The sequence below is a fragment of the Manis javanica genome, chromosome 17 (assembly GCF_040802235.1).
Source record: "Manis javanica isolate MJ-LG chromosome 17, MJ_LKY, whole genome shotgun sequence".
NCBI classification, from domain to species: domain Eukaryota; kingdom Metazoa; phylum Chordata; class Mammalia; order Pholidota; family Manidae; genus Manis; species Manis javanica.
The window spans coordinates 11066280-11088253 of NC_133172.1; the positions used below are offsets into that span (position 1 = coordinate 11066280).

Consider the following 21974-nt stretch of genomic DNA (forward strand, 5'->3'; position numbering starts at 1 on the left):
TTCCCCCAGGCACCCCCTAAACCCATGAAGCTAGAGAGTGAGCTGTGGCACAGCAGATTGGTGGAGGGAGGGATGGACAGAGGCTGGGGCTTCGAGCTCCTGGTTCTTGTCCCACCAGGGCAGCAACAGTCAGGGTGGTGGTTATGAGCCTGGGCCGTAGAGCCAGTGAGTGTTGGGTCCGAGTCCCAGCTCTGGGGGTACAGGTCACCACAGGCAAGTGCCTTAACCTCGTGCATTAGTTTGCTTTTGTTGCTGTTAACAAATTACCACCAATGTAGTGGCTTAACACAAAAATTCATCCTCTTAATGGCACCGGAGATCAGAAACCCAAAATGAGGTGCTGGCAGGGCCGTGCTCCTGCGGGAGGCGGTAGAAGCCCAGGACCTCTACCTGCAGAGGCCTTTTTCAGTAGCGAGAGCCCAGCATCTTTGTTCTCAGCCCCTGCCTCCATCCTCAAAGTCAGCAGCAAAGCTTCCCCTCGCTGGGAGCCTGTACTCTCTGCCCCTGTCTACACTCACGTGCCCACTTGCCTCCCTCTGCAAGTATACTTGTGACCAAACGGGGCCCACTCAGACCGTCAGGGTCGTGCTCCCACCTTAAGATCCTTGGCTTAATCGCATCTACAGAGACCCCCTTTTCACACAGAATAACATCCCCAGGTTGCAGGGCTTAGGAGCTGGTTGTCTTTGGGGGCCATTATTCAGCTGGCCACACCTCTGGAAGCCTGTTTCCTCAACCAGCCAGCAGGCTGCTGTGAGGACTCCCCCCGCTGGTTACATCGCTAAAGCCTCAGAGCAGTGCCAGCCGGGCACAGCACCCAGTGAAGTTGAGAGGGACAGCCTCATTTTTAAAGTCTTCCCTTTGGGCCTTAGTTTCTCTGCCTGGGAAATGGGGGTGGTGGTGTGGATTTCAGGGATTCCCCAGCTCTTCCACTCCAGGGCGATTCCTCTTCTGTCCCCCGTTTCTGCAGAGGGAAAGCAGAGGCCTTGGCAGGCGCTGTGCCGCACCCAGGAGGTGGCTGGGCCAGGGTTGGGAAAGCCACCTCAGTGTCGGCGGTGAGACCCCCTGGCCTGGGGAGCCTACACCTCCCGCAGGCGGGCAGCACGGCGCAGAGGGGGTCCCAGCCAGGCGCGCCCCCATGCGTCTGAAGCACTGCCTCTCTGGGTCTCTACTTTCTCACTTTGAAAGCAGTTGGGTGTCGGTCTGACTCCCTCTGTAAACCTCTCTCTCCATCCTTGTCCCTCTGTTTCGCTGTCTCTGTCCTGGGCTCTCAGTTGCTGTGTTCTCAGCCCCCACCTCTCTACCTCTCTGGTTGTCCCTGAGCAGGTCTCCCCTCCCCTCCTCCCATCTCTAGCTTCAGCTTCTCTCTCCTCCCTCATCTGTCTCTCCCCTCTCTGCTCTGTGTCTCTCTCAATCTCTCTCCATCTCTGTCTCTGCATGAAGCTCTCCCCTCCTCAGCCCTGGGAAGCCCCCGAAACCTGTGGGCCTCACCCAGGACCCGGCATGCAGGTAGGAGCCGGGCCAGGCCCAGGTGAGTCACAAGGAGGAAGGAGCTGACATTCCTGCTGTTTTTCTGGTGCGCGGGCCCAGCCCCCTGCCTGCCCCCTCCTGTAACACGTCACTGGGCCTCGCAGGAGTGTGTCACTTGGGGCAGAGACAGAGAGGACAAGTCACAGAGAAGCAGAGGCACAGAAACGGAAAGAGAAAGCTAGGAAGATGGGTGTAGAGGGACAGGAAAGAGAGAAGCAGAGATAGAGACACAAAAAAGATACAGAGACACAAGAAAAGAGAGAAGACACAGAGAGACAGAGTCAGCGAGAGACAGAGACAATGAAACAAGATAATAAAACAGAGAACTAGAAAAGGACAAAGACAGAGAAACACGGAAGGGGAGAGACAGATAGAGATTTCGGGAAACCACTAAAGTGAGGATGGGTGAGCTCCAAGATAATTCCTCCATTCCGTAAATAAAAGAGAAAATTGAAACTATGGCCCTGTGGTTTATGACAATGTGGTCATCCTGCTAGGACGTGGTAGCGCCAGACAACACAGCTCCAGGTGACCCCCAAACCTGGGCTTTCCTTTCACTGAGAGATGTCTCCCCTGATGCCCCAGCCCATTTCACAGCTGCGAAAAGCAAGGATCAGTGGAGTGAAGCCACCTGCCGGGGGCACCCGGGAGCAAGCAGCTGCCTGGACCAACACCTCATCTTTCTGTTTTCCCAGCTCATGTGCGTTAACATCTTGTTCAGTCAACCCCAAAAGGGGCTGTATTTTCCACACAGGGAAACCGAGGCTTGGAAAGGCGGATATCTGCCGGCCCAGGATGACCCAGCCAGGGAAGGAGTAGTCCAGTCCCACAGTCATCATCATATGACCTCAACTGCTGACCTCAAGCCATGACACGTCTCCACCTCCCTTCCCACCCCATGGAGAGGAAACACAGGGCCAGTGCCTAGGGTTCAGCACAACAATCACAGCAGTTTGCTTTTTATTGAGCACTTTCTATGTACCAGGCACTATGGCAAGCACTTTGCCTGTGTTTCTTTTTGTCTCTTGAATGCCAGTCCTGGGAGGCAGGCACTTTTTCCCTCTACTTCCAGATAAGAAGCTTGAGGCACAGGGAGGTTAAGTAACCTGCCCAAAGCCACACAGCTAACAAGTAGCTGGAATTTGAGCCCTCACAGTCTGCTGCTAGCCCCACACTCTTACCCCCAGGCTCTACTGCCTCTTTGAAGAGAGAATTTAGAGGGATTTTTCTTAACCTTATCTTAAAATTCCCTGTTTTGGCCAACCCCTCCTAAGCCCTCCTGTGGGCTAGTGGCTGTTTCAGGCATTTCACCTGCATTAAACTGCTCTGATTGATCAGAAGCCTCCTGAAAGGGAGAGACTATTTTATTTTGTTAAAAAAAACCAGAACATTATGCACCTTTGCAAACACACAGAAAAGGAGACAGAATGGCATGTGAGTTACCCTGATATAATTGGTACAAATACTTTGCTATTTGGCCTTTCTGTTTTCCTAAGGTATTTTAAAGTAAATACAGACGTCAAGGCTTCAGTGAATGAGTAAGAACAATGATGTATCATGATTAGCGTGGCAGAGGTAGCTGCTACTGCTTATTGCCTGTTACTCTCTCCCTCCCTCTTCTGTTCCAGCCACACTGGCCTCTCTGCTGTTCCTAGATCTCAGCAGGTACCTTGGGGGAGAAACAGAGAGAGATTTCAGGAGCCTGGCACTGACTCAGGGCCTTTGCACTGGCTGTTTCCTCTTCCTCAGACTCTTCCCAGACCATGTGCCCTACTTTTTCCCTGATCACATTTCCCCTCTGCTCAAATGCCACCTGCTCAGGGAAGCCCTCCTAGATCACCCCACCTAAGACTGAGCACACTCCACTTGTAACCTGTTACCTCCTCCAACCTGGTTTGTTACTCTCAATTTTACTTATTGCATGACAGCCACAGATTAAATAACGCTTATTTACTCCCTGCTGTCACAGGGCAGAGACTTCCCTTTGTTTTCTGCCATGGCCTCAGCTCCTGGACCTGTGCCCAGCACAAAGTTGAAGGAATTTGTTGAACCCTCCTTGTGGGCCAGCGGCTGTTTCAGGCATTTCACCTGGTTTGACTGCTCTGATTGATCAGCAGCCTCCTGAAAGGGAAAGACTATTTTATTTTTTTGTATTTTATTTTATTTTAAAAAAGAAAGCTCATTCTGGAACTTTTACAAACACACAGAAGAAACAGAACGGCATATAAGTTACCCTGATGTAAGTGAGACAAATATTTTGCTAATTGGCCTTTTTTCCTAAAGTACTTTAAAGTAAATGCAGACATCAGTGACATTCACCTCTAAACATTTCAATGAGCATTTGTAAAAAGTAAGAATAATTTTCCCCTCATAACCACAAAACCATTTCATACCAGCAGAATCTACTTTTTGGCTAAAGTGTTTTAAGGTAAATTAGAGATATTATAGTATTTCACCCCCAAATATTTCCGCGTGCATCTCTAAGTGATAGAACATTTTTTCCACAATATCGTTATTCCTCCTGACAAAAGGAACACAAATCCTATTATTTAATAATAAATAAAAGCCACAAATTTCCCATGGGGACAAATTTAATCGCAGAAGTGAGGTCCCTCGCCCAAGGCGCCGGACCGTAGCAGGAAGGAGAATTGAAATCTGCATCCCGGCAGCCTGGAGACAGCTGTGACCACAGCCACATGAGTCAGAGCACAGCCAGCCCCCCTACTCTCGGCCGCGCCCTGGAAAAGGAAGTTTTTGAGGAGGGAAGGTGACGTGGGGGAGGAGGGTGAGGCACACACGCATCTGGGGCTGACTCGCTCTTTGCAAAACCTCTGGGAGGAGCCCACGGGGCCACAAAACTCTCTTCTTTCCCCGGCCAGCCTGAAAGGTGCAGGGAGGCCCCGAATAGGAGCCGCTGCGCGATATGGGTCGCCTGCCACTGCTGTCCGTGCTTCTTCTGGCTCACGCGTGCGTTCCAGGTAGGGGCTGGCGCCGGGTCCACCTGCGCTGGCAGCCGGGTCTGATCGCGGGGAGGAGAGTGGAGAGAGCGGATTCAGGGTGTGATGAGTTGGATGAGGAGGGCTCAGCCCCTAGTCCCGCCACTCAAACAATTGTCTTGCTATCTGCAGCCCGATGCTGCACGGCACCTAGTACACAGTAGGTGCTCAGGAAATAGTTGAGCAAAGGCATTTAACAGCAGCTACGTTTCAATGGTGCACCCTTTACCCCTGGCGCTCTTCTAAGCACCTTCCTTGCGATTTCAAACTGGGAGGGTAGAACTATTTTACTCTCCTTGCACAGAGAAGGAACTGAGGCACAGAGAGGTTAAGTAACTGGTCCAGCTCACACAGCCAGGCCTGGAATCAGTGGGCTTCCGACCGCGCAGGGGTGTCCCACAGCGCTCTCCACTGTCGGTTGCTCGCTGTCCCACGGAAAACAGGACAGCGCCTCATTTTACGAAAGGTCTAAAGAGAGGCCGAGCGCCGCAGAGCCGGGGGCTGGGGATCCAGGCCTGGCCCTTGAGGAGCCTTCCCCTTTCACTGCTACTCGCCGACGCGGCACTCTCGCCTCACTTTCCTGAAAATGTACGGGAAAGGGTTGGAAAGGAGAGGAAGTTGAGAAGGAATTGAGTCAGGGAGGGGGTAACAGGGGAGGGTTTGCGGGGTGGCTTGGCAATGAATAACCCGGAAAGCTCTCCGGACCGTTTGACGCCGAGAATGAGTAGCGGCTCCCAAGGCTTCCGAATTTGGGGTTGGAACAGGGAGATCTGTGTGGTCTAGTGGGCAGGGACACGCTTTGGGGCGGAGCTAACGGGCGGGGCTAGAGCCTAGGAGGAGCCGGTAGGCGGGGACATGGCTTAAGGGCGGAGCTAGTGGGGAATGAGAGCCCTACTGGGGCGGGGCTGGGGCGGGGATAGAATTTCAGGGGCGGAGCCGGTGGGAGGAGAGCACCTCAGGGGCGGGGCTCAGGGGAGGACTTCAAGGAAGAGGACTTAGAGGACGGGGACAGCGGGCGGGGGAAAGGACTTCGGGGGCGGAGCTAGTGGATGGACCCTGGACCTCAGAGGAGGAGCAGGTGGGCGGGGAGAGAGACTAGGGGAGGAGCTAGTGGGCGGTAGAGAACTCCAGGGGAGGCTGGCTCCGGAGGGCTGGTGGGCGGAGTTAGAACTTAGGCCTGAACTGCGCGTGGATGGAGAGGCGGTGGAGGGAAGCAGAACGTGGAGGCGTCCGTGGGGGGTGTTAGTGGGGGGCGCGGGGAACCCGAGTAGGATGTAGATCAGCTGCAGTCGGTGGGGACGGAACGTCCTTAGGAGAGCTGGCGAGGCGGAGTAGACCGAGGGCCGGAGCGGTGGGGAGAAGGACCTAAATGGGTGCAAGGCTAAACGCCCAGATGCACAGAGAAGGTGAGGATTGGACTTTCTCGGCACCGTGGGAAGCGAGCGAGGGCAGGACTTTAGGGAAGGACTTGTGGGCGGGGATGGAACGTTGAGTAGGGGGCGGAGATAGAACGGCGGGCTAGAGAGATCCTGGAAGTACCGCGGGTCGGAACCCAGCGTGGAAGCCGAAGAGCGGGCCCAGCTGGGAGCACGAGCCGGACTGGGGGAGCGCAGGGCCTGAACACTTGGTCCTGGTATTGGGGCATGAGATGCCGAGAGCGGGATCCCGGCGTGGAGCTGTAACAACCTCTCCTCTCCTCTCCTCTCCCCCCAGCCTCCTGGGGCCTGCAGTGCATGCTATGTGGGAGTACAGGGAAATGCCACGTGCAAGAGTGTGCCCAAGGCCAGGACCTCTGCAGGACCACGGTCATGCGCATATGGGAAGGTGAGCTCCACTCTAGCGCGACAGGGCATACAGTGACCAGAAACTTATCTTACCAGTAATCAGGGGAATGCAAACGAAAAAGACAGGGAGACCCCATTTCACACTCACTAGATGACAAGCCTTCGAGAATCTGACAATACCAGGGTGGATGAGGATGTGGAGCTGCGCACCCTGCTGGTAGGGGTGTGAATTGGTGCTTCTGCACATGAGGATTAGCACACCCTGCAGCCTAAGCTCCTAAGTAGAAACCCCAAAGAACCCTGGCCACATGCACCCAGGGACACATGATGAGAATGTTTTTAGCAGTCATGTTCATATGGAAAATTGGAAACAACCTAAAGTCGGTCGTCAGCAGAGCCGGGGAGACGTTACGGTATAACCACACGACCCAGGCCTCCTCAGTAGTTTGAACGAAGAAATTAGAGTTGTAGGTGTTAACAAGGATACATCTCAGGTTGAGAGGAAAAAAAGCATGTTGCAGCATATGATACCTTTTAACATAAAGAGTATAAAACAATATGCCATAAGCAAATAAACAATACCCAAATATACAAATAAACAGTAGTATATATCGTTATGCATGCCTATGTAGTGTGAGAATTACCTACACCAGTGTTTGCTTCTGGACAGGGCATAAGGGGAATGGGTTTGGGGGTGTCAGCAGGAGGCTTTAACTATATGTTTTTAAATTTAGTTTCTTTTTAAAAACATCTGAAACAAATCTAATCGCAAAATGCTAATATCTTATAAAGTGGGGTGATGAACACACAGTATTTATTACATCACTCTTGTGCTTTTTGGTAAGCTTGAAGCATATGCCTTTATAAATTCCTATTAGAGGCATCTCCCTGCTAAAATCCCCAGGCTGGGATGGGAAGGAGGGGTGGATGGATCCAGAACGGAGGGAGTAAGCTCCCCGAGGGGGAGGAGGGGGAGGGGATAACTTGAGGAAAGACCGTTGGACCCAAACAAGAGGGAAGTCCTGGCAGGGATCAGCCCTGGGAGTGGAGGGCCTTCTGACCAGAGGTCTCAGAGGCAGGTTGGGCCCAGGGGAGCTTCTGGGGTGACAAACATACATTCGTCACAAGGAGGTGAAGAGCTGGAGGTGGTGGAGAGGGGCTGTGCTCACCCGGAGAAGACCAACAGGACCATGAGCTATCGAATAGGCATGCAGATCATCAGCCTGACAGAGACCGTGTGTGAGTCAAACATGTGCAACCAGCCCAGACCTGGTGAGTGAAACATCCCCAACCCCAGCCCCAAACCATCCCAGCTCAGCCTCATCACCATCCTGCTTCTCCCCAGTCCTATGGCACACCAGCCCCAACTCCGTGCCTTACCCCAGTGCCAACCCCAGCTCTCAATTCCTCCCTGATTGCAAACACATCTCCAGCCCAGCCTCCTCCCCACCCCCATTCCCAACTCAACCTCACCTTCAACCCCATCTCCAATGTCATTTTACCCCCAACACTTTCCAACTCAGACCTCTCCTTCTTCCAAACACCCCGCTGACCCCATCCCCAAATCAACCGCATCTCTCATCAAGCTGTCCACAATCCCACCCCCAGCTGCAAACTCATCCCCCTCTATACGTATGTTTGTTTCATGGTTGTTCTATGTAAGATGCCACACCTGCCCTAAGAAGTTACATGCCCATACACCCACTCGAGGGGTAGGGGAGGGATCTCACTGATGTTTTGCCATCTAATTTTTTCCATGGGACAGGAGATGCTTCAGGCAATAGATGCTAAGGGACCAAGATACAAAGCCCAGAGATACCAGACTCAAAGTTCTTAAGGGAAGTCAAAAGAGGAGGGGTTCAGATGGACTGCAGTGAACTTAGAAAGTTCCCTGAACAGATGGTCCTTGACTTGGCCAGTGAAAAAGAATGTGAAAAAACTTCCATAAGCCCTTTTGTTGAGCCTCATGGCTTTAGGCGCTGGTCAGTTTTAAGAAAAAGACTTAGAAAGGCTTTTTAGGGCCCTTGGAAAGGCTCAAATCCCCCCAGTTTCCACAGGAGGGGAAAGGAGGGGAGAAGTGGGTCCACGTTGCACGATCAGGCAGAGGTTCCTCTTTCTGGCCCCGGTGGGGAAGGAAAGTGGCTAAGGCTAGCCCAGTCATAATGACGTCAGCAAGCAGAGCATCTGTGTTTGGTTTTTGTTTTTTTTCCTTCTTCTTCATCCATCCTGATGCTGTTTGATCGTCATCCATCCTGACCTCAGACTTTCATCTGTGGCAGTGACTGCATCGGATGTTTATTTTCGAGGAAGTGACAAGAGAGAGGACATTGCTTCCTCTCTGTTAGATGTGCTTAAGGGAAGCACTAATGATTAATTAATACTTCTCATCAGAGATCATATTCAAAATGTTTAACAGTATCGGTCAGAGAAAAAGGCATTGACTCATCAGAGCAGACGCCTGGAGGCCCCTTGCTGGGCCTGGAATTCTGCCTTTAGCTGACGGAGCTTGAGGACAGGGGGATTCTAAAGAGAGAGTTGGACATGGTCAAGGGTCCACACCAGGGATCTTAGGGCAGCAGCTGCAATTCAGTAACTTAATAACTGGTAAACCTATGTCAGGCCCATTGCTCACGCCATTTTACCCTGCTGTGGTGACTACAATAGCTGGTTCAACTACATCCTGTACTTATGTAATACTGGGGACACAGCAGTGACCAAGACAGCCTCAGGCCCTGCTCCCCCTGGGGCTCGCCGTCCAGTGAGGGGCGGGGGAGTGGTGGTGGCGGCTACATGGTGACTTCCCAAATTATTCAGAGCCACAACCCTTCAGCACCTGCAGAAGGGTCAGAGCTGTCACAGGGAAGCACAGTCTCAAATTTTGGGGGCTGAGATAGGGACAGCAGAGGCCAGAGTGATCAGAGCTGGGATGAGTGAAGAAGAGGGCTTGGGGGACCCTAGAGGAGACCACCTGATTCAGCCCAGGGAAGGTTTCCTGCAGGAAGCAACAGTCAAGCTGGATCTGGAGCGATGAGTAGGAATCAGACTGTTGAAAAGACAGTGGAAAAGGTTTTCCAGACAAGGAGCAACAGATACAAAGGCCCATTGGTGGGTGAGGGTAGCATGGCTGGAGCTGGTGAAACTGGCAGGGTCATATTACACAGCGCCTTCTAGGCTGTGGAGAGGAATGTAGGCTTCATCTGGGGACCAGTGGGAGGTCATGAAAGGGTGATTTTTTTTTTTTTTGCTTGTTTTTGTTTTTGGTCAGAAGAGAATTTTAAGCAGGGAGTGTCATGATCAGATTTCTATTTTTAAACAAATTAATTCTGACCACAGAGTAGAAGATAGATGGGAGGGGAGACTAACTTGGAGGTAGGTGAGGTAGTCCAGATAAAAAAGAGGGTGGCTGGATTGGAGTCGGCCCTGAAAATGAGGAGAAGTGGGTGGATTTAAGAGCCAGTTAGCAGGTAGATGAGGAAGACTGAGGATGAATTAGGTGTTGGGGGTGGGTTTGCAGTTCTGGTCTCGATGGAGTCACTTGTGTCAGACTAACCTACCCATCCCCCCAACCCAACCGCCATGACAGCTATAAAAGCTGGATAAATTATAAACAGTTCCTTGAAGTCAGTGGAAACAGCAAAGGAAGAGAGGAACTTAAGGTGCTGTAGTCTTCGGAATAAGGGAAGCACAGAAGTTGAGCTCCACAGACAAGCCAGCTTTTTCCTCAAGTGCACTTTCCAAGTCACTGCTGTGGAAGGAAACTAGAAGCCAAACCGAGGAGATGACTGCTAGACTGAGAAGATGGAAGCTGGAGTCTGGGGCTGGCAGAGCGTCTGGAAATTGAGAGGTAAAATCCTGGAATGCACTGAACCACAGAAAAGGAAGTCCCCAAATCTGCAAATTTTCTTCAATTCATTGGCAAGCTGTACACGCACAGGGTGAGACTCCAAGAAACTCAGCAGAAAATAGTATCTGGGAAGCTACAGAACTAAGCAAGGATTCCAGCAGGCATGTGATGCTGGGGAGACTGAAGTTGCCCACTTAGAGAGAGGGGCCTTGGTAAGCACCTCCGGCTTGCCTCTGAGACCACAGCCTAGGGGTAAGAGCAGAATTGAAATGGACCAACTCGAAAATGCCTACATCTAACTTTAATAGGAAGGAAACCTAACCCTCTTTGGAGGAAGATAAGATCATTTAAATTCTCATCTATGATGTCTGACATCTAATAAAAACTTACCAAGTATCCTGAAAAAAATTAACAGGACCAGTTGACCGGAAACCAAGAAAGAATCCAACCAAAGAAACAGACTTGTAATGATTCAGATTTTGGAGTATTAGGGTCCTTTCAAAAACTACGATCACTGTATTCAAGGAAACAGAGGAAAGGATAAGTTTCAGCAGAAATATGGGATCTATTTTTTAAAAAGAGTCCAATGGAAAATATAGAAGAGTGGCTGAAATGACGAACTCAAGATGTTCTTAAGAGACCAGAAGCAGTGAGCAACAGGACTAAGGAACTAGAAGCAGGGCAGTAGAAGTACCCAGACTGATGCCTTGATGTGCAGGATCGAGGAACCTGCTGCATTTCTGCCCTGGGGAACTGGCTGGGGCCACCTCAGAGATGAGAGATTTGGGAGAAGGGGCAGTTCGGAGACAGTGGAGAAGATAGAGGGCTTCATTTGGGGCATGTAGAGCTTCAGGTGTTTGAGGGATAGACAGAGGCCTCCTGGAGGCAGGTGGGGAGCTCAGAGAGAAGTCCTGCCTAGGGAGAGATTTGTGAGTTCCCAGCAGATAGGTGGGAATGAGGCCACATCAATGGATAACACCCCCACGGGAGAGGGTGTGTACCGGGACAAGGGAAAGAGCCTCGGGCAGAACCCTGAAGGTCACCCACGGTTAGAAGAGTGACAGAGGAAGACTTCACAAAGGAGACCCACAGGTGGTACGAGACAGTCATTTTGGCAATGACGGCGACTCGTGTTTTCATTTTCCTGGAAGTTCATGTGAGAAAGCGTGGGTTGTTGGGTGGCCTTGTAGACTTTTTTCTTTGTGGGGAGGGAAGATTTAGCTCTGGATGTAAATGGTTCACCTAATGACAGCTGCTGGCCTGCCAGCTGAGCCTTGGCTGAGACAGCCTTCTGCCTTACCAAAGACTTGGCCCAAACTCAGCTTGGGTGTCTGGGGTTAGGAAGGGACGGCTGTGCCAGGCTGGGGAGTGGCGTGAGCCAGTGCCTGGGCAGAGAGGTGACTGTGTTCCCAGGAAACAGTAACTCATGCACTTGGCCTGGACCAGGAGGTGCGTGTGAAAGCCAACGTCATCACAGATCAATCAAAGGAAGCTTTGACCTGTGACCCAGTTGTCAATTGCGGCATTACGGATTGCCCCCAAAGCTTAAAACTAAAATCAGCACGTATTATTTCATGAAGCTTCTGAAGGTGAAGAATCTAGGAGTGGCTTACCTAGTCATTCTAGGTCTTTCTGGAAGTTATAGTCAAGATGACATCTGGCCTGCAGTCATCTGAAGGCTCTCAAGGTAGCATCAGTCACATAGATGACCCGCCCCCATGGCTTCGGCAAAGGTCCCAAGGTTCCTCACCATATGGAGCTCGCTGTGGGGCAGCTTGAGTGTCCCCACAACACGGCTGTTGGCTTCCCCCAGAGCAAGTGATCTGAGAGAAAGCCAGGAGGAAACTGCAATGTCTTTTATGATCTAGCACAGAAGTCACACACCATCACTTCCACAATATCCTACTGATTGCATGGGTCAGCCCTATTCTTTATGGGAAGGGGCCACAAAAGGGCATGAATGACTACCAGGAAGCAGGGCTCACTGGGGGCATCTTGGAGACTGGCTACCTTCTACAAGGAACAATAGAAGAGCTCTAAGTAACTGTTCATTCATTCATTCATTTAACAAATACTTACTGAATATCATCTCTGGCCCTGGCCCTATGCTGGGTGATGTTGTGACACAGTAGTGACCAAGTTAACCCTGACCCTACCCTTCTGGGGCTCAGAGTCCAGTAAGGGAAATAGACCTGTCCCCAGACAGGGACAACCCACAGTGAGAGGGCTGGGAATGGGGACCCCAGAGGGTCCTGTCCCCAGACAGGGACAACCCACAGTGGGAGGGCTTCTTGGAGGAGGTAAAATTGGAGAAGATGCTGAAGAAGAAGTAGGGAGCAAGGGAAAGCGTTCTAGGCAAAGATGACAGCAGGTGGAAAAGCTGGATGTCAGTCAGCCTGTACATTTGGGGGCTGGGGGAGGTCATGTGCAGTATGAGGGGCTAGTGGAGGGAGATGAGGCAAGAGAGGCAGCCAGAATCCAGTCTTTGATGGACCTTGAACGCCATGCTGAGGATCTTGGATTTTATTCTGAAGGCACCCGGGAGCCATGGAGGGGTTTTGAGCAGAGGAGAGGCAGGGTCAACTTTGAGTATTAGAAACATTCTTCTAGGGCCAAGTGGGGTTACACTGGGTGGGGTTGGGTGGGGGAAGAATGGAAACTGGAAAGCCAGGGAAGAAGCTGGTATTGAAGGAGGTCTGACCTGGTTATAAGACTGGAAAAGGGGATGGATTCTAAAAACATTCAGGAAGAAAGAGAAACAGGACTTGCTGATTGGCTAAAGGGTGGGCTAAGGAAGAATTGATGCTGAGGGGAGTCCTCAAGGAAGCTTGATCTCCAGAGCTCTCCCATGGAGTCTCACCCTTCTGCCCCTCCCCAAACAGGCCGGGCCCCCGTCTTTCCCCGAAGCCGCTACCTCGAATGTGTGTCCTGTGCCTCATCAGACCTGAGCTGTGAGAGGGGTCTGGACCACAGCCTGCAGTGCCGCAACCCTGGAGACCAGTGCCTGGAGGTGGTGACCCACCAGAACCTGCAAGGTGAGCCCCGGCGCTCAGCAAGTCCTCTTTCCTGCTTTGCTCCTCCACAAGGCTGCATTGAACAATCCCAAAATAACAGGGATTTCAGTAAGGTAGTAAGTTTGTTCTCTCACACACAAAATGTCCAGTGATAGGAAGTCCAGGTCTACTAAGCCACTTCCACAGTCACCAGGAACCCAGATGTCTTCTCATTTCTTAGATATTGCTTCAGTTTTTAAGATTGCCTCATGGTCCAAGAGGGCTGCCAGAGCTCCAGAGCTCATGTCCAAGTTACAAGAAGGATGAAGGAGAAAAGAAAGGGCAGAAAAGAGGCATGCCTCCTTTTGCAAGGTTCTCTTTTGTGGAAGTCCCGTAAAGTTTTTCTCCTTTATGACATTGGCCAGAACTTAGCCTCATGACTATACCTATAGAGGCTGGAAAATGTATCTTTTGACTAGATACATAGCTGCCCCAAATAAAATGAGAGTCCTATAATGAAAAGTGAAGCGGAAAGTGGATGGATGACTGATAGGTGGGCAAATCCAGTCTCAGCCCCTTATCAACAATCTGACCTCTCCCCTCCTCTGACCCCGACAGAGAGTCCAGGCGATGAGCACCACTCCCGAGGCTGTGGCAACCTTCCTGGCTGTCCAGGCCCCATCGGCTTCCACAACAACCACAGCTTCCACTTCCTGCAGTGCTGCAACACCACCAAATGCAACCAGGGCCCAGGTAAGGGGCAGGGGACCTGATGTGAGGCCTGGGTTGGAAGCAGGGAGGTGCATTCAGGCTGACTGCCACCTACTCACAAGCAAACCCCTCCTCTGGAAAAATGGACTTAGCTAGCCCTTTCTCAAAGACGCATTTATGGGAATTCAATGAGACTACCAAACCTTTGCCAAGACCCACGCTTTATGCTTCCTACATCCCATTGCACCCTTTCAGTGCTCCGCACTCTGGCCCAAGCCACCAGGACCTCTTGCCTAGATTGTTGCTGTAACCTCCTCCCTGGTCCACCTGCTTCTGCTCCTGCCGTCCTACAACCAATGTTCAACACATCAGCAAGTGTGATTTTTTTTTTTATGCCAATCAGATCATGTCACTGTCCCTCCTCAAGTACTCTGATGACTTCCCCTTGCTCTCAGAATAAAACCCGAAGGCCATACTATGCCCTGTATAATCAGGAATCTGTCTGCCTCATGGTCTTCATTTGTTTCTGCAGCTCCAAACTCCATCCTGCCTCATGGCCTTTGCACATGCAGTACCCTCCACCAGGAACATGTCTCCCCCAAGAGTTCACCCCGCTGGCCGGGTCTCATTTGTTAGGTCTCAGCTTTGAAGTTCAGTCCTCAGGGAAACTTTCACTGTCCCTTCCCTCCAACGGGACCTAGATCTTTAGTGTTATTCTGTCTCTGTAATCAGTACTGTCCAACAGAACTTTCTGCGGTGATGGAAATGTTTTATATCTGTGCTGTCCAACATGGTAGCCATGACCACAGATGGCTGTTGAGCTCTTGACATGTGCACTGAAATTTTGAATTTGAACTAGTATTTAATATTGATGAATTTCTATGTAAATGTAAATGACCACATGTGGCTTGTGGCTGCTGTGGGACGACGTAGCTCTGCATTGTTAAGTTCCGTGAAGACAGGGACTGTTTCCTCTTACACAGCAGCTTACCCAGTCCCTGGTCAGATAGGGGCTCAGGGGGAGCTGGGAGTTGAGAATTCTCTCCTGGGTCCTAGAGAAGCCCCCTGGAAGGAGAGTGCCATTCGGAGGCCTGACCACAAGGTGGCTCCACGACACCTCAGGCTGGGAGCCTGAGCCCTGGTCGACAATGAAGGCAAGGAAGAAAGCCCGCCGCCTCTCTAACCCCCTGCCCCGACCCTCCTACTCATTTCCTTGTTTCTGTGTCACTTGTTTTCTCCCAAGTCCTGGAGCTTCAAAACCTGCCCCTGAATGGCTTCCAGTGTTACAGCTGTGAGGGCAACAGCACCCACGGATGTTCCTCCGAGGAGACTTCCCTCGCCGCCTGCCGAGGCCCCATGAATCAATGTCTGGAAGCCACAGGCACCCATGGTGAGCCCTTTAGGAGGCTGGGAAAGGATACTTTGGGGAGCGGCTTAGAGGGTCTGCAGGCTTATGGTTAAGCTGGACCTAATTGAAATGGACCTTCCTGTGGGAAAGAAACGAGACTGGATTCAGGAGGGTGCCAAGTATAGTAAGGAATGAGGATTTGGGAATTAGGAATGGATATTCCAGCAACAGAAATGTGGACTTCTTTAGGGGTGGGATTTCCTGTGGACATCACAGGCTTCCATCCTGAGAGTCCTGCGAAAATCAGTCTATTCCAGTGGATCTCCAACTTTCTGGTCTCAAAATTCCTTCATGCTCTTAAAAACTGTGTATGTCAGTTATATCTATAGATATTTACCACATTAGAAATTAAAATTTTTGAAGATGTATTTATTAACTCATTCTGAAATAACAATTCAAAATTTATTCCATGTGAACCTAACATATTTTTATGAAAAAAGAAAACCAAACATTTTCCAAAATGAAGAAATTTAACAAGAGGATTGGCATTGTTCTTCCGTTTTGCAAATCTCTCTAATGTCTGGCTGAATAGAAAACAGCTGGATCCTCATCTGCTTCTGCATTCAGTGTATTGCAAGATCACACGTCCTGGGGTTTCTGGAAAACCTCACTATACTTATGAGAAAGAAGAGGCCAAAGGGTGTTTTTGCATTATAATGAGAACTAATTTTGATGTCACAGATCCCCTGGAAGTGTCCGACGGGCCCTCGGGTCAGAACTGCTACTTTCTTTAGGTGGCATCTCACGTCACCCAGTGAGACTTGCAGGCCTGGGCCTGAGGGCTGGGGTCCTCACACAGCTTCCTTCTCTCCTCAGGGCTGGGGGACCCAAACTACACAGTCAAAGGCTGTGCAACTGCCTCGTGGTGCCAAAGCCTCCACGTGGCTGAAGCCTTCCGCCTGACTCATGTCAACGTCTCGTGCTGTAGTGGAAATGGCTGTAACTACCCAGTCGTGGACAGCCAGCACCATGCGGGTGGTGCCCCTGCACCTGGCCCTGCCCACCTCAGCCTCACCATCACCCTGCTTATGACTGCTAAACTATGGGGAGGCACTCTCCTCTGGACCTGACCCCTGCACCTCCCGTGCCCTGGCTGGATCCAGGGGACCCTTTCGTCCTTCCCTTGGCTCCCAGTCCTGCAGACTTGCTGTGTGACTTCAGGCCAGTGTGCTGCCCTCTCTGGGCCTCAGTTTCCCCAACTGTCAAAATGCGTATCTCTCAGTGTTGTGAGAACCAGAGGAAGAAAAATGGAGAAAGGCTGCAGGCCAGCAAGAGAGCTCTTGTTATTAATATTGTTGCCGCTATTGTTATTGTTAATATTTGTTTTATTTAATATTTTATACCTAAATAAAGATTTTTGTACCAGTGAACCAGGCAAGAACTGCCCTTCTCCATAACCTCTGTCTTTGGGAAGATGAATGGGGGTTACCTTTCCTCAGGTTCCTGGAATTAAAAGTCACATCGCAGGACCCAGTATTCGAGGCCCCAGCCAGCCATAGGAGCAGTCCTGCATCAGCTTCCACTGTAAGCCACCCCCACATCTATTTCTGGGCTCCAAATGCAACCTTCCAACTCACCCAGACACTTACTCTCCAAGCTCCTCTCCCAAACTCCACAGGTCAAGCCTATTTCGTTTTTCTAAGGAGACCTGTCTGCATTTCCTAGGTGGCCCCAAAACAGGAGATGAATTGGAGATAACCTGATGGCCACAACTGATGCACTACAGTGAGGCATGGGGACAGGGCTACATTTCTCCTGGTCCTGGGGCCAGGAGACAAAGGCTGGGCTGTACTTCGTAGGATGCCCTCAGACTGACTGAAGAAAAGACAGAATACCGTTCCAGTGACACTCCTGGAGCACAACACGGAAGAATTCATGTCTCCCATGGTTCCCTGAGGTGAACCCACAGAGAGAAAATTACATTCTCATGGGGCCCTGTGGCTAATGAAAAAGATAGGACGTATGCCATGGTACTAGGGGTCAGTAAGGGACGGTTTCTTTTTATGGCGTCCTCAAAGCACATTTCACCAACTGCTGCTGTGGTAGCTTAAAGTGGGGGGGTCACTATCTCCACCTTTTGAACATGAGTGGCTCTGTAACTGCTTTGACCAATAAAATATGGTGGAAGCTGACAAAAAGGGTGTGAAGCCAGTGTTAGCATGATAGGTCCTTCAGCCTGAAACAAAACAAAACAAAACAGTTGAGAGCTCCCTGTCTGAGGGCTCTGCTGTTTATGGAAATGGCCCCTTGTTTACGAAGAGCTTTTGGGGCACCCTGAGCAAACAAATGGAACTTGCAATGTTTGCTATGAGGCCAGCCAAATAAAAGACAAATACCCTGCTCACCCTTTTCTCCTTCTTAAACCCTCTCTCCCAGACTCCAGGTGGGACGCTTTTCAGTGTTACGCTGGACTGTGTCTCCATTGTTTGCAAACCTTACAAAATAAAGCCCACTTCTAAACCTTCTCTTAAAGGTTTTCTCTCTTAACAAAGTTATCCCATGCCATGTTCTGAGCCCAGGTTCTAAGAAACTGGCTCTGGGGAAGCCCGCTGCCAGGTAAAAGTCCTCCAGCATGGTGACTGTCATGCTGTGAGGACACCCAAGCTACTCATACATGGATGCCAGAGGGGGAGAGAACCCCAGATATTCCAGCTCTCAGCCCAGGCACCAGCCAAGTGGGCAAAGGAGCTACCTGGGTGCGCAGTCCCAGCGGACGCAATGTGCAGGAGCACCAGACGCCCAGCTGTTTTCCTTTCCCAGGGCTGCCATCATCAATAGCTACAAACTTGCAAACTGGACGCCTTCAAACAACAGAAATTTACTCTCTCGGCATGCTGGATGCTAGAAGTCCCTAAGCAAGGTGTCACACAGCCACGCTCCTTAAGTCTCTGGGGAAGCATCCCTCCTGGCCTCTTCCTAGCTTCTGGGAGTTGGTTGCCTACAATCCTTGGTGTTCCTTGGCGTGTGGCTGCATCACTCCAACCTCTGCCTCTGTTGTCTGTGGCCTTCCTCTATGAATGTAGCTGTGCATCTCCAAATCCCTCTCTCTCTTTCCTTACAAGGACACCAGTTGTTGGATTTAGGGGCCACCCTCATCCAGGATGACCTCATCTGAACTTAACCATATCTGCAAAGACCCTATTTCCAAATAAGGTCACAGTTATAGGTCATGGAGATTAGGACTTCAACAATATTTTGGGGGGATACAATTCCACCCACAACACCAGACAACAGCCAGAGCCAAGGTTTCAGATATAAAGGCCCAAATGAACCACCCCATCCCTCTCCAGCCATTCAAGCCAACCCAGTTTGGCCTTGGTCCATTCTGGAGCGGATACCCATTGATCCTGCCATGCTTTGCTCAAATTCCTGATCCACAGAATCATAAAATTAAAAGGTTGTGGTTTTACACCACTGAGTTTTGGGGTACTTTGTTAGGCTGTAATGGTTAACTGGACCAGTCTTTGGTTTTTTGCTACCTCACCCTAGGATAACCACCTTTTGTTCACTCCTGTATTCCTACCTAGAATAGTGCCCAGGACATGGTAGGTGAGGAAGAAAGGGAGGGAAGGAAGGAAGGGAAAACAGCATTGTCCATGGTATCTTACAACGCTGGGCTAGGACTGTATCTCCCAGGATGCCCTATAGCAGAGAAGAGGCTGAGATGACATTTTCTGAGATGCTCTATAATTAAAACTGAGGGTAATTTCACCTTTCCCATGATTCCCTACATCAGAGATTGGAGACTAGGAGTACATTTCCCATGATGCCTTGGCAGCAGGATTTGAGGCTAGGACTGCATCTCCCATGAGACCCTATGGCAGAAATTGGAGGCTGGGATTACATCTGCCATGGATTCCCTGCAGTGGGGACCAGGGGCTAGAAATACATGTCCCACAATGCCCCACAGTTGATATTGAGGCTAGGGATGAAATTCTCATAATATTCTTCACCAGAACTTACGATCAGGACCTCATCATTAATGGCTCCCCAGTTTTTGTTCGGGGATCTCAGTTGCAAGAAAACCTGTTTAGGCTGACAAGTAAAAATGACAATGCTATTGAAAGTTTAGAATCCAAACAAGAGCTAGGTCTCCAGGCCTCACTGGGGTCCCAGAACTGAAAACCTGTGTGAATTCAAGGCTGTCTCCCTTTTGCAAAATCTGTGTGTGTGTGTTTCTCTCTCTCTGAATGTGTGGTTTCCCTTGTGGGCTTCCACTTTATTTTTCTGTCTCTCCACAGCCTACCTTATTCTGCTTCACACATAGTAAGCAAATCTGCCCTTGAAATGTCAAGTAGTAAGATCCACTTGTGTCCTGGTTCTAAAATTTTAGTGGACAGACTCTGATGGGGTCCAGCTTGGGTCAGAGCTCTGCTTATGACCCTCTCTACTATGGCCAGGAAAGTTCACATCAAAGCCACCATGGACAGTTGTTCAAGCTGTAAGTGGACATCACCTACTCCTGAGTGAGGGGGTATGCAGCCCACTTGATTAGAGCTGCGAAAACAACCTCTGTGAGAGAGATCCTACCACAAGAATGGGGAGCAACTGAAAATGAAAACTATCATTTAGCATGTTTTCATCTGCAAGCAGAACTGTCTCCAGTATCCTATGGGAATCACAGGCAGTATAGTGGCTAGGGCTATATGTAACAGGACACCTAGTTCAAAGTGGTTGAAACAAAGAGGAAATTGATTATTTCACATAACAAGAGATCATGAGTTAGGGCAGTCCCTGGGTTGACTAACTGAATGTTTCTGCTAAGTCCTAAAGGACCCATTCAGGCTTGTCCACCTCGTGGCCTCAAGATGGCCACTGCAGTTCCAGACATCACACCCACATTCAGAGGCAATTACAATGGGCATCTCTTCTTGGGTCTCTTTTTTTAAAACAAAGAAAGCTTATCCCAAGACTTCCTGACCAACATGCCTCACGTTTTATTCTCCTAACTTGTTTCATATGCCCATGCCTACAGCAATCACTAGAAGCGGGCATGGAGCCACAATAATTGGCATAAGTATATTCATACCCCAACTCCTGGGGCTTCCCCCACATCATCCAGCTGTTAAAGAAAGGTGGATGCCTGGACAAAGTCAGGATTCTCTTAGAAAGGAACAAAGGCGGGGAGGGAATGTGTTTTAGGAAAAAATGTACCCATTCTTCCTCCCATATAGGGGAAAAATCCAGCTCTTCTCTGCTGTGTCTTTTTTCACTTTCACACTACAACCACACTCACAACAACTTCTGGTCACCAAATGTGTGGGGCTTTTTTCTCCATACCAAGCAATTCTCTGTGACACTAGCTGAGTGCTCCATAATTTAACTCAATTCTGACACTGTTTATCTGGAGGTAGCATCAGATCCCACAAGCTCAGTCCCACAAGCCCAGGCACCACTCCAAATGCCAATCACAAGTCCAGGTTGTCACCTGTGTTTCTGACCTATTGGCTATAAATCAGAGGTCCCCATGACCTCCTCTTTGGGTTCAGTTAACTGGCTAGAGGACTCAGGAAAATAATTTACTGTTTACCAGTTCATTAAAGGATATGATACAGGATATAGATGAACACCCAGATAAGAGATGCATGTGGGAAGGGGTGTGGTGCTCCCACGCCTCTTCTGGACACACCACTCTCCCCACTCCTGCACCGGTTCACCAAACCAGAATCTCCCCAAACACCAGACTATTGGGATGTTTGTGGAAGCTTCATCATGGAGGCATGATAGGTCATTCACTCCATTTTCAGCCTTTCTCCCTTCTCAAGAGAAAGGGGGGTGGGACTGAAGTTTCCAAGCTTCCGATCATGGCTTGGTCTTTCCCGTGACCAGCTCTCATCCAGCAGCCCACCCAGAGTTGCCTCATTAGAACAAAAGACACTCCTACCACCCAGGAAATTAATCATAATGGTCTCAGGAGCCCCATTTTAGGAAGCAGGGTCAAAGAGCAAATATTATAGCAAAAAATGCTTCTAATGCTCTCATCACTTAGGAAATGTCAGGGTTTGGGGAGCTCTGTGCCGGGAACTGGGGGCAGAGACCAACCTGTATTTCTGTTATCTTGCAGAATGATACGGAGAAAACAACTAATGAAGTCTGCACCATCCCAAGACTTCAAAAACTCAAGATTGGTCAAGTGATGGCATGCAGCCCATTCCCTCGTCCCCTCCCCGAATAGCAGGCACAGCCCTGTCTCCCCAGAAGCCATGTCTGAGAAAGCTGATTTCACTTCTGACCTGGGTTCATGCCTAATTAAATCAGCGCATTCTCATATGCTGGCCATTGATATTGACTCAGTGACAGGCAGGTGGCGTCTTCCAGACCAGTGAAAACACAATGAGAGGTTTTCTAGGGGCTTCTCGGTGATGCTATTTCCCCATGCTGCTGAAGGAGCTTCTTATAGTCTTGCTCTGTCTCCTTCAGTCTGGTTCTCTCAGTCTGTCTTTTTCTCTCTCTGTCCCTCTCCAAATGTGAAGGACAGGTGCAGCGCCAGGGGTCCTTGCCAGTCATCTTGCAACGTGAAGGGAGCCTTAGGACAGAGAGAGAGACCATGCTGAAGCCAACTATACCCAGGGCTTTTCTATATGTCACCTAATTCTCTTTCTCTTAAGCCAGTTGGGTTGGATTTGCTGTCACTCGCATGAAAACCCTCATGGATGAAGTATGCTGGAGTAGGACAGGAACAGGACCACCACTCTTGTGCTGTTCTCA

General features: G+C 50.2%; 1 protein-coding gene across 3 annotated transcripts; it reads left to right on the forward strand.

Annotated features, from left to right (window-relative positions):
* The first annotated feature begins 4311 nt into the window (after positions 1–4311).
* PLAUR (plasminogen activator, urokinase receptor) lies at positions 4312–16636 on the forward strand. 3 transcript variants are annotated; one of them, XM_017679121.3, is made up of 7 exons: positions 4327–4508; positions 6240–6350; positions 7439–7582; positions 13037–13189; positions 13766–13900; positions 15102–15248; positions 16083–16636. In XM_017679121.3, exons 1-7 carry the CDS (start codon positions 4454–4456, stop codon positions 16334–16336), a joined length of 999 nt encoding a protein of 332 aa, XP_017534610.1. In that variant the 5' UTR covers positions 4327–4453; the 3' UTR covers positions 16337–16636. The 3 variants fall into 3 exon arrangements, with proteins under 3 accessions (XP_036868332.1, XP_017534610.1, XP_036868334.1); XM_037012437.2 differs by lacking the exons at positions 15102–15248; positions 16083–16636 and adding an exon at positions 14114–15095 and having other exon boundaries at positions 4312–4508; XM_037012439.2 differs by lacking the exons at positions 4327–4508; positions 15102–15248; positions 16083–16636 and adding exons at positions 5780–5932; positions 14114–15095.
* Positions 16637–21974: the final 5338 nt, after the last annotated feature.

Coding starts and splice junctions, on each gene's coding strand:
- PLAUR (XM_037012437.2), top strand. CDS start 4,454: ATGGGTCGCCTGCCACTGCTGTCCGTGCTTCTTCTGGCTCACGCGTGC. Junction 4,509..6,239: donor GGCTCACGCGTGCGTTCCAG/GTAGGGGCTGGC, acceptor CTCTCCCCCCAG/CCTCCTGGGGCCTGCAGTGC. Junction 7,583..13,036: donor GTGCAACCAGCCCAGACCTG/GTGAGTGAAACA, acceptor CTCCCCAAACAG/GCCGGGCCCCCGTCTTTCCC.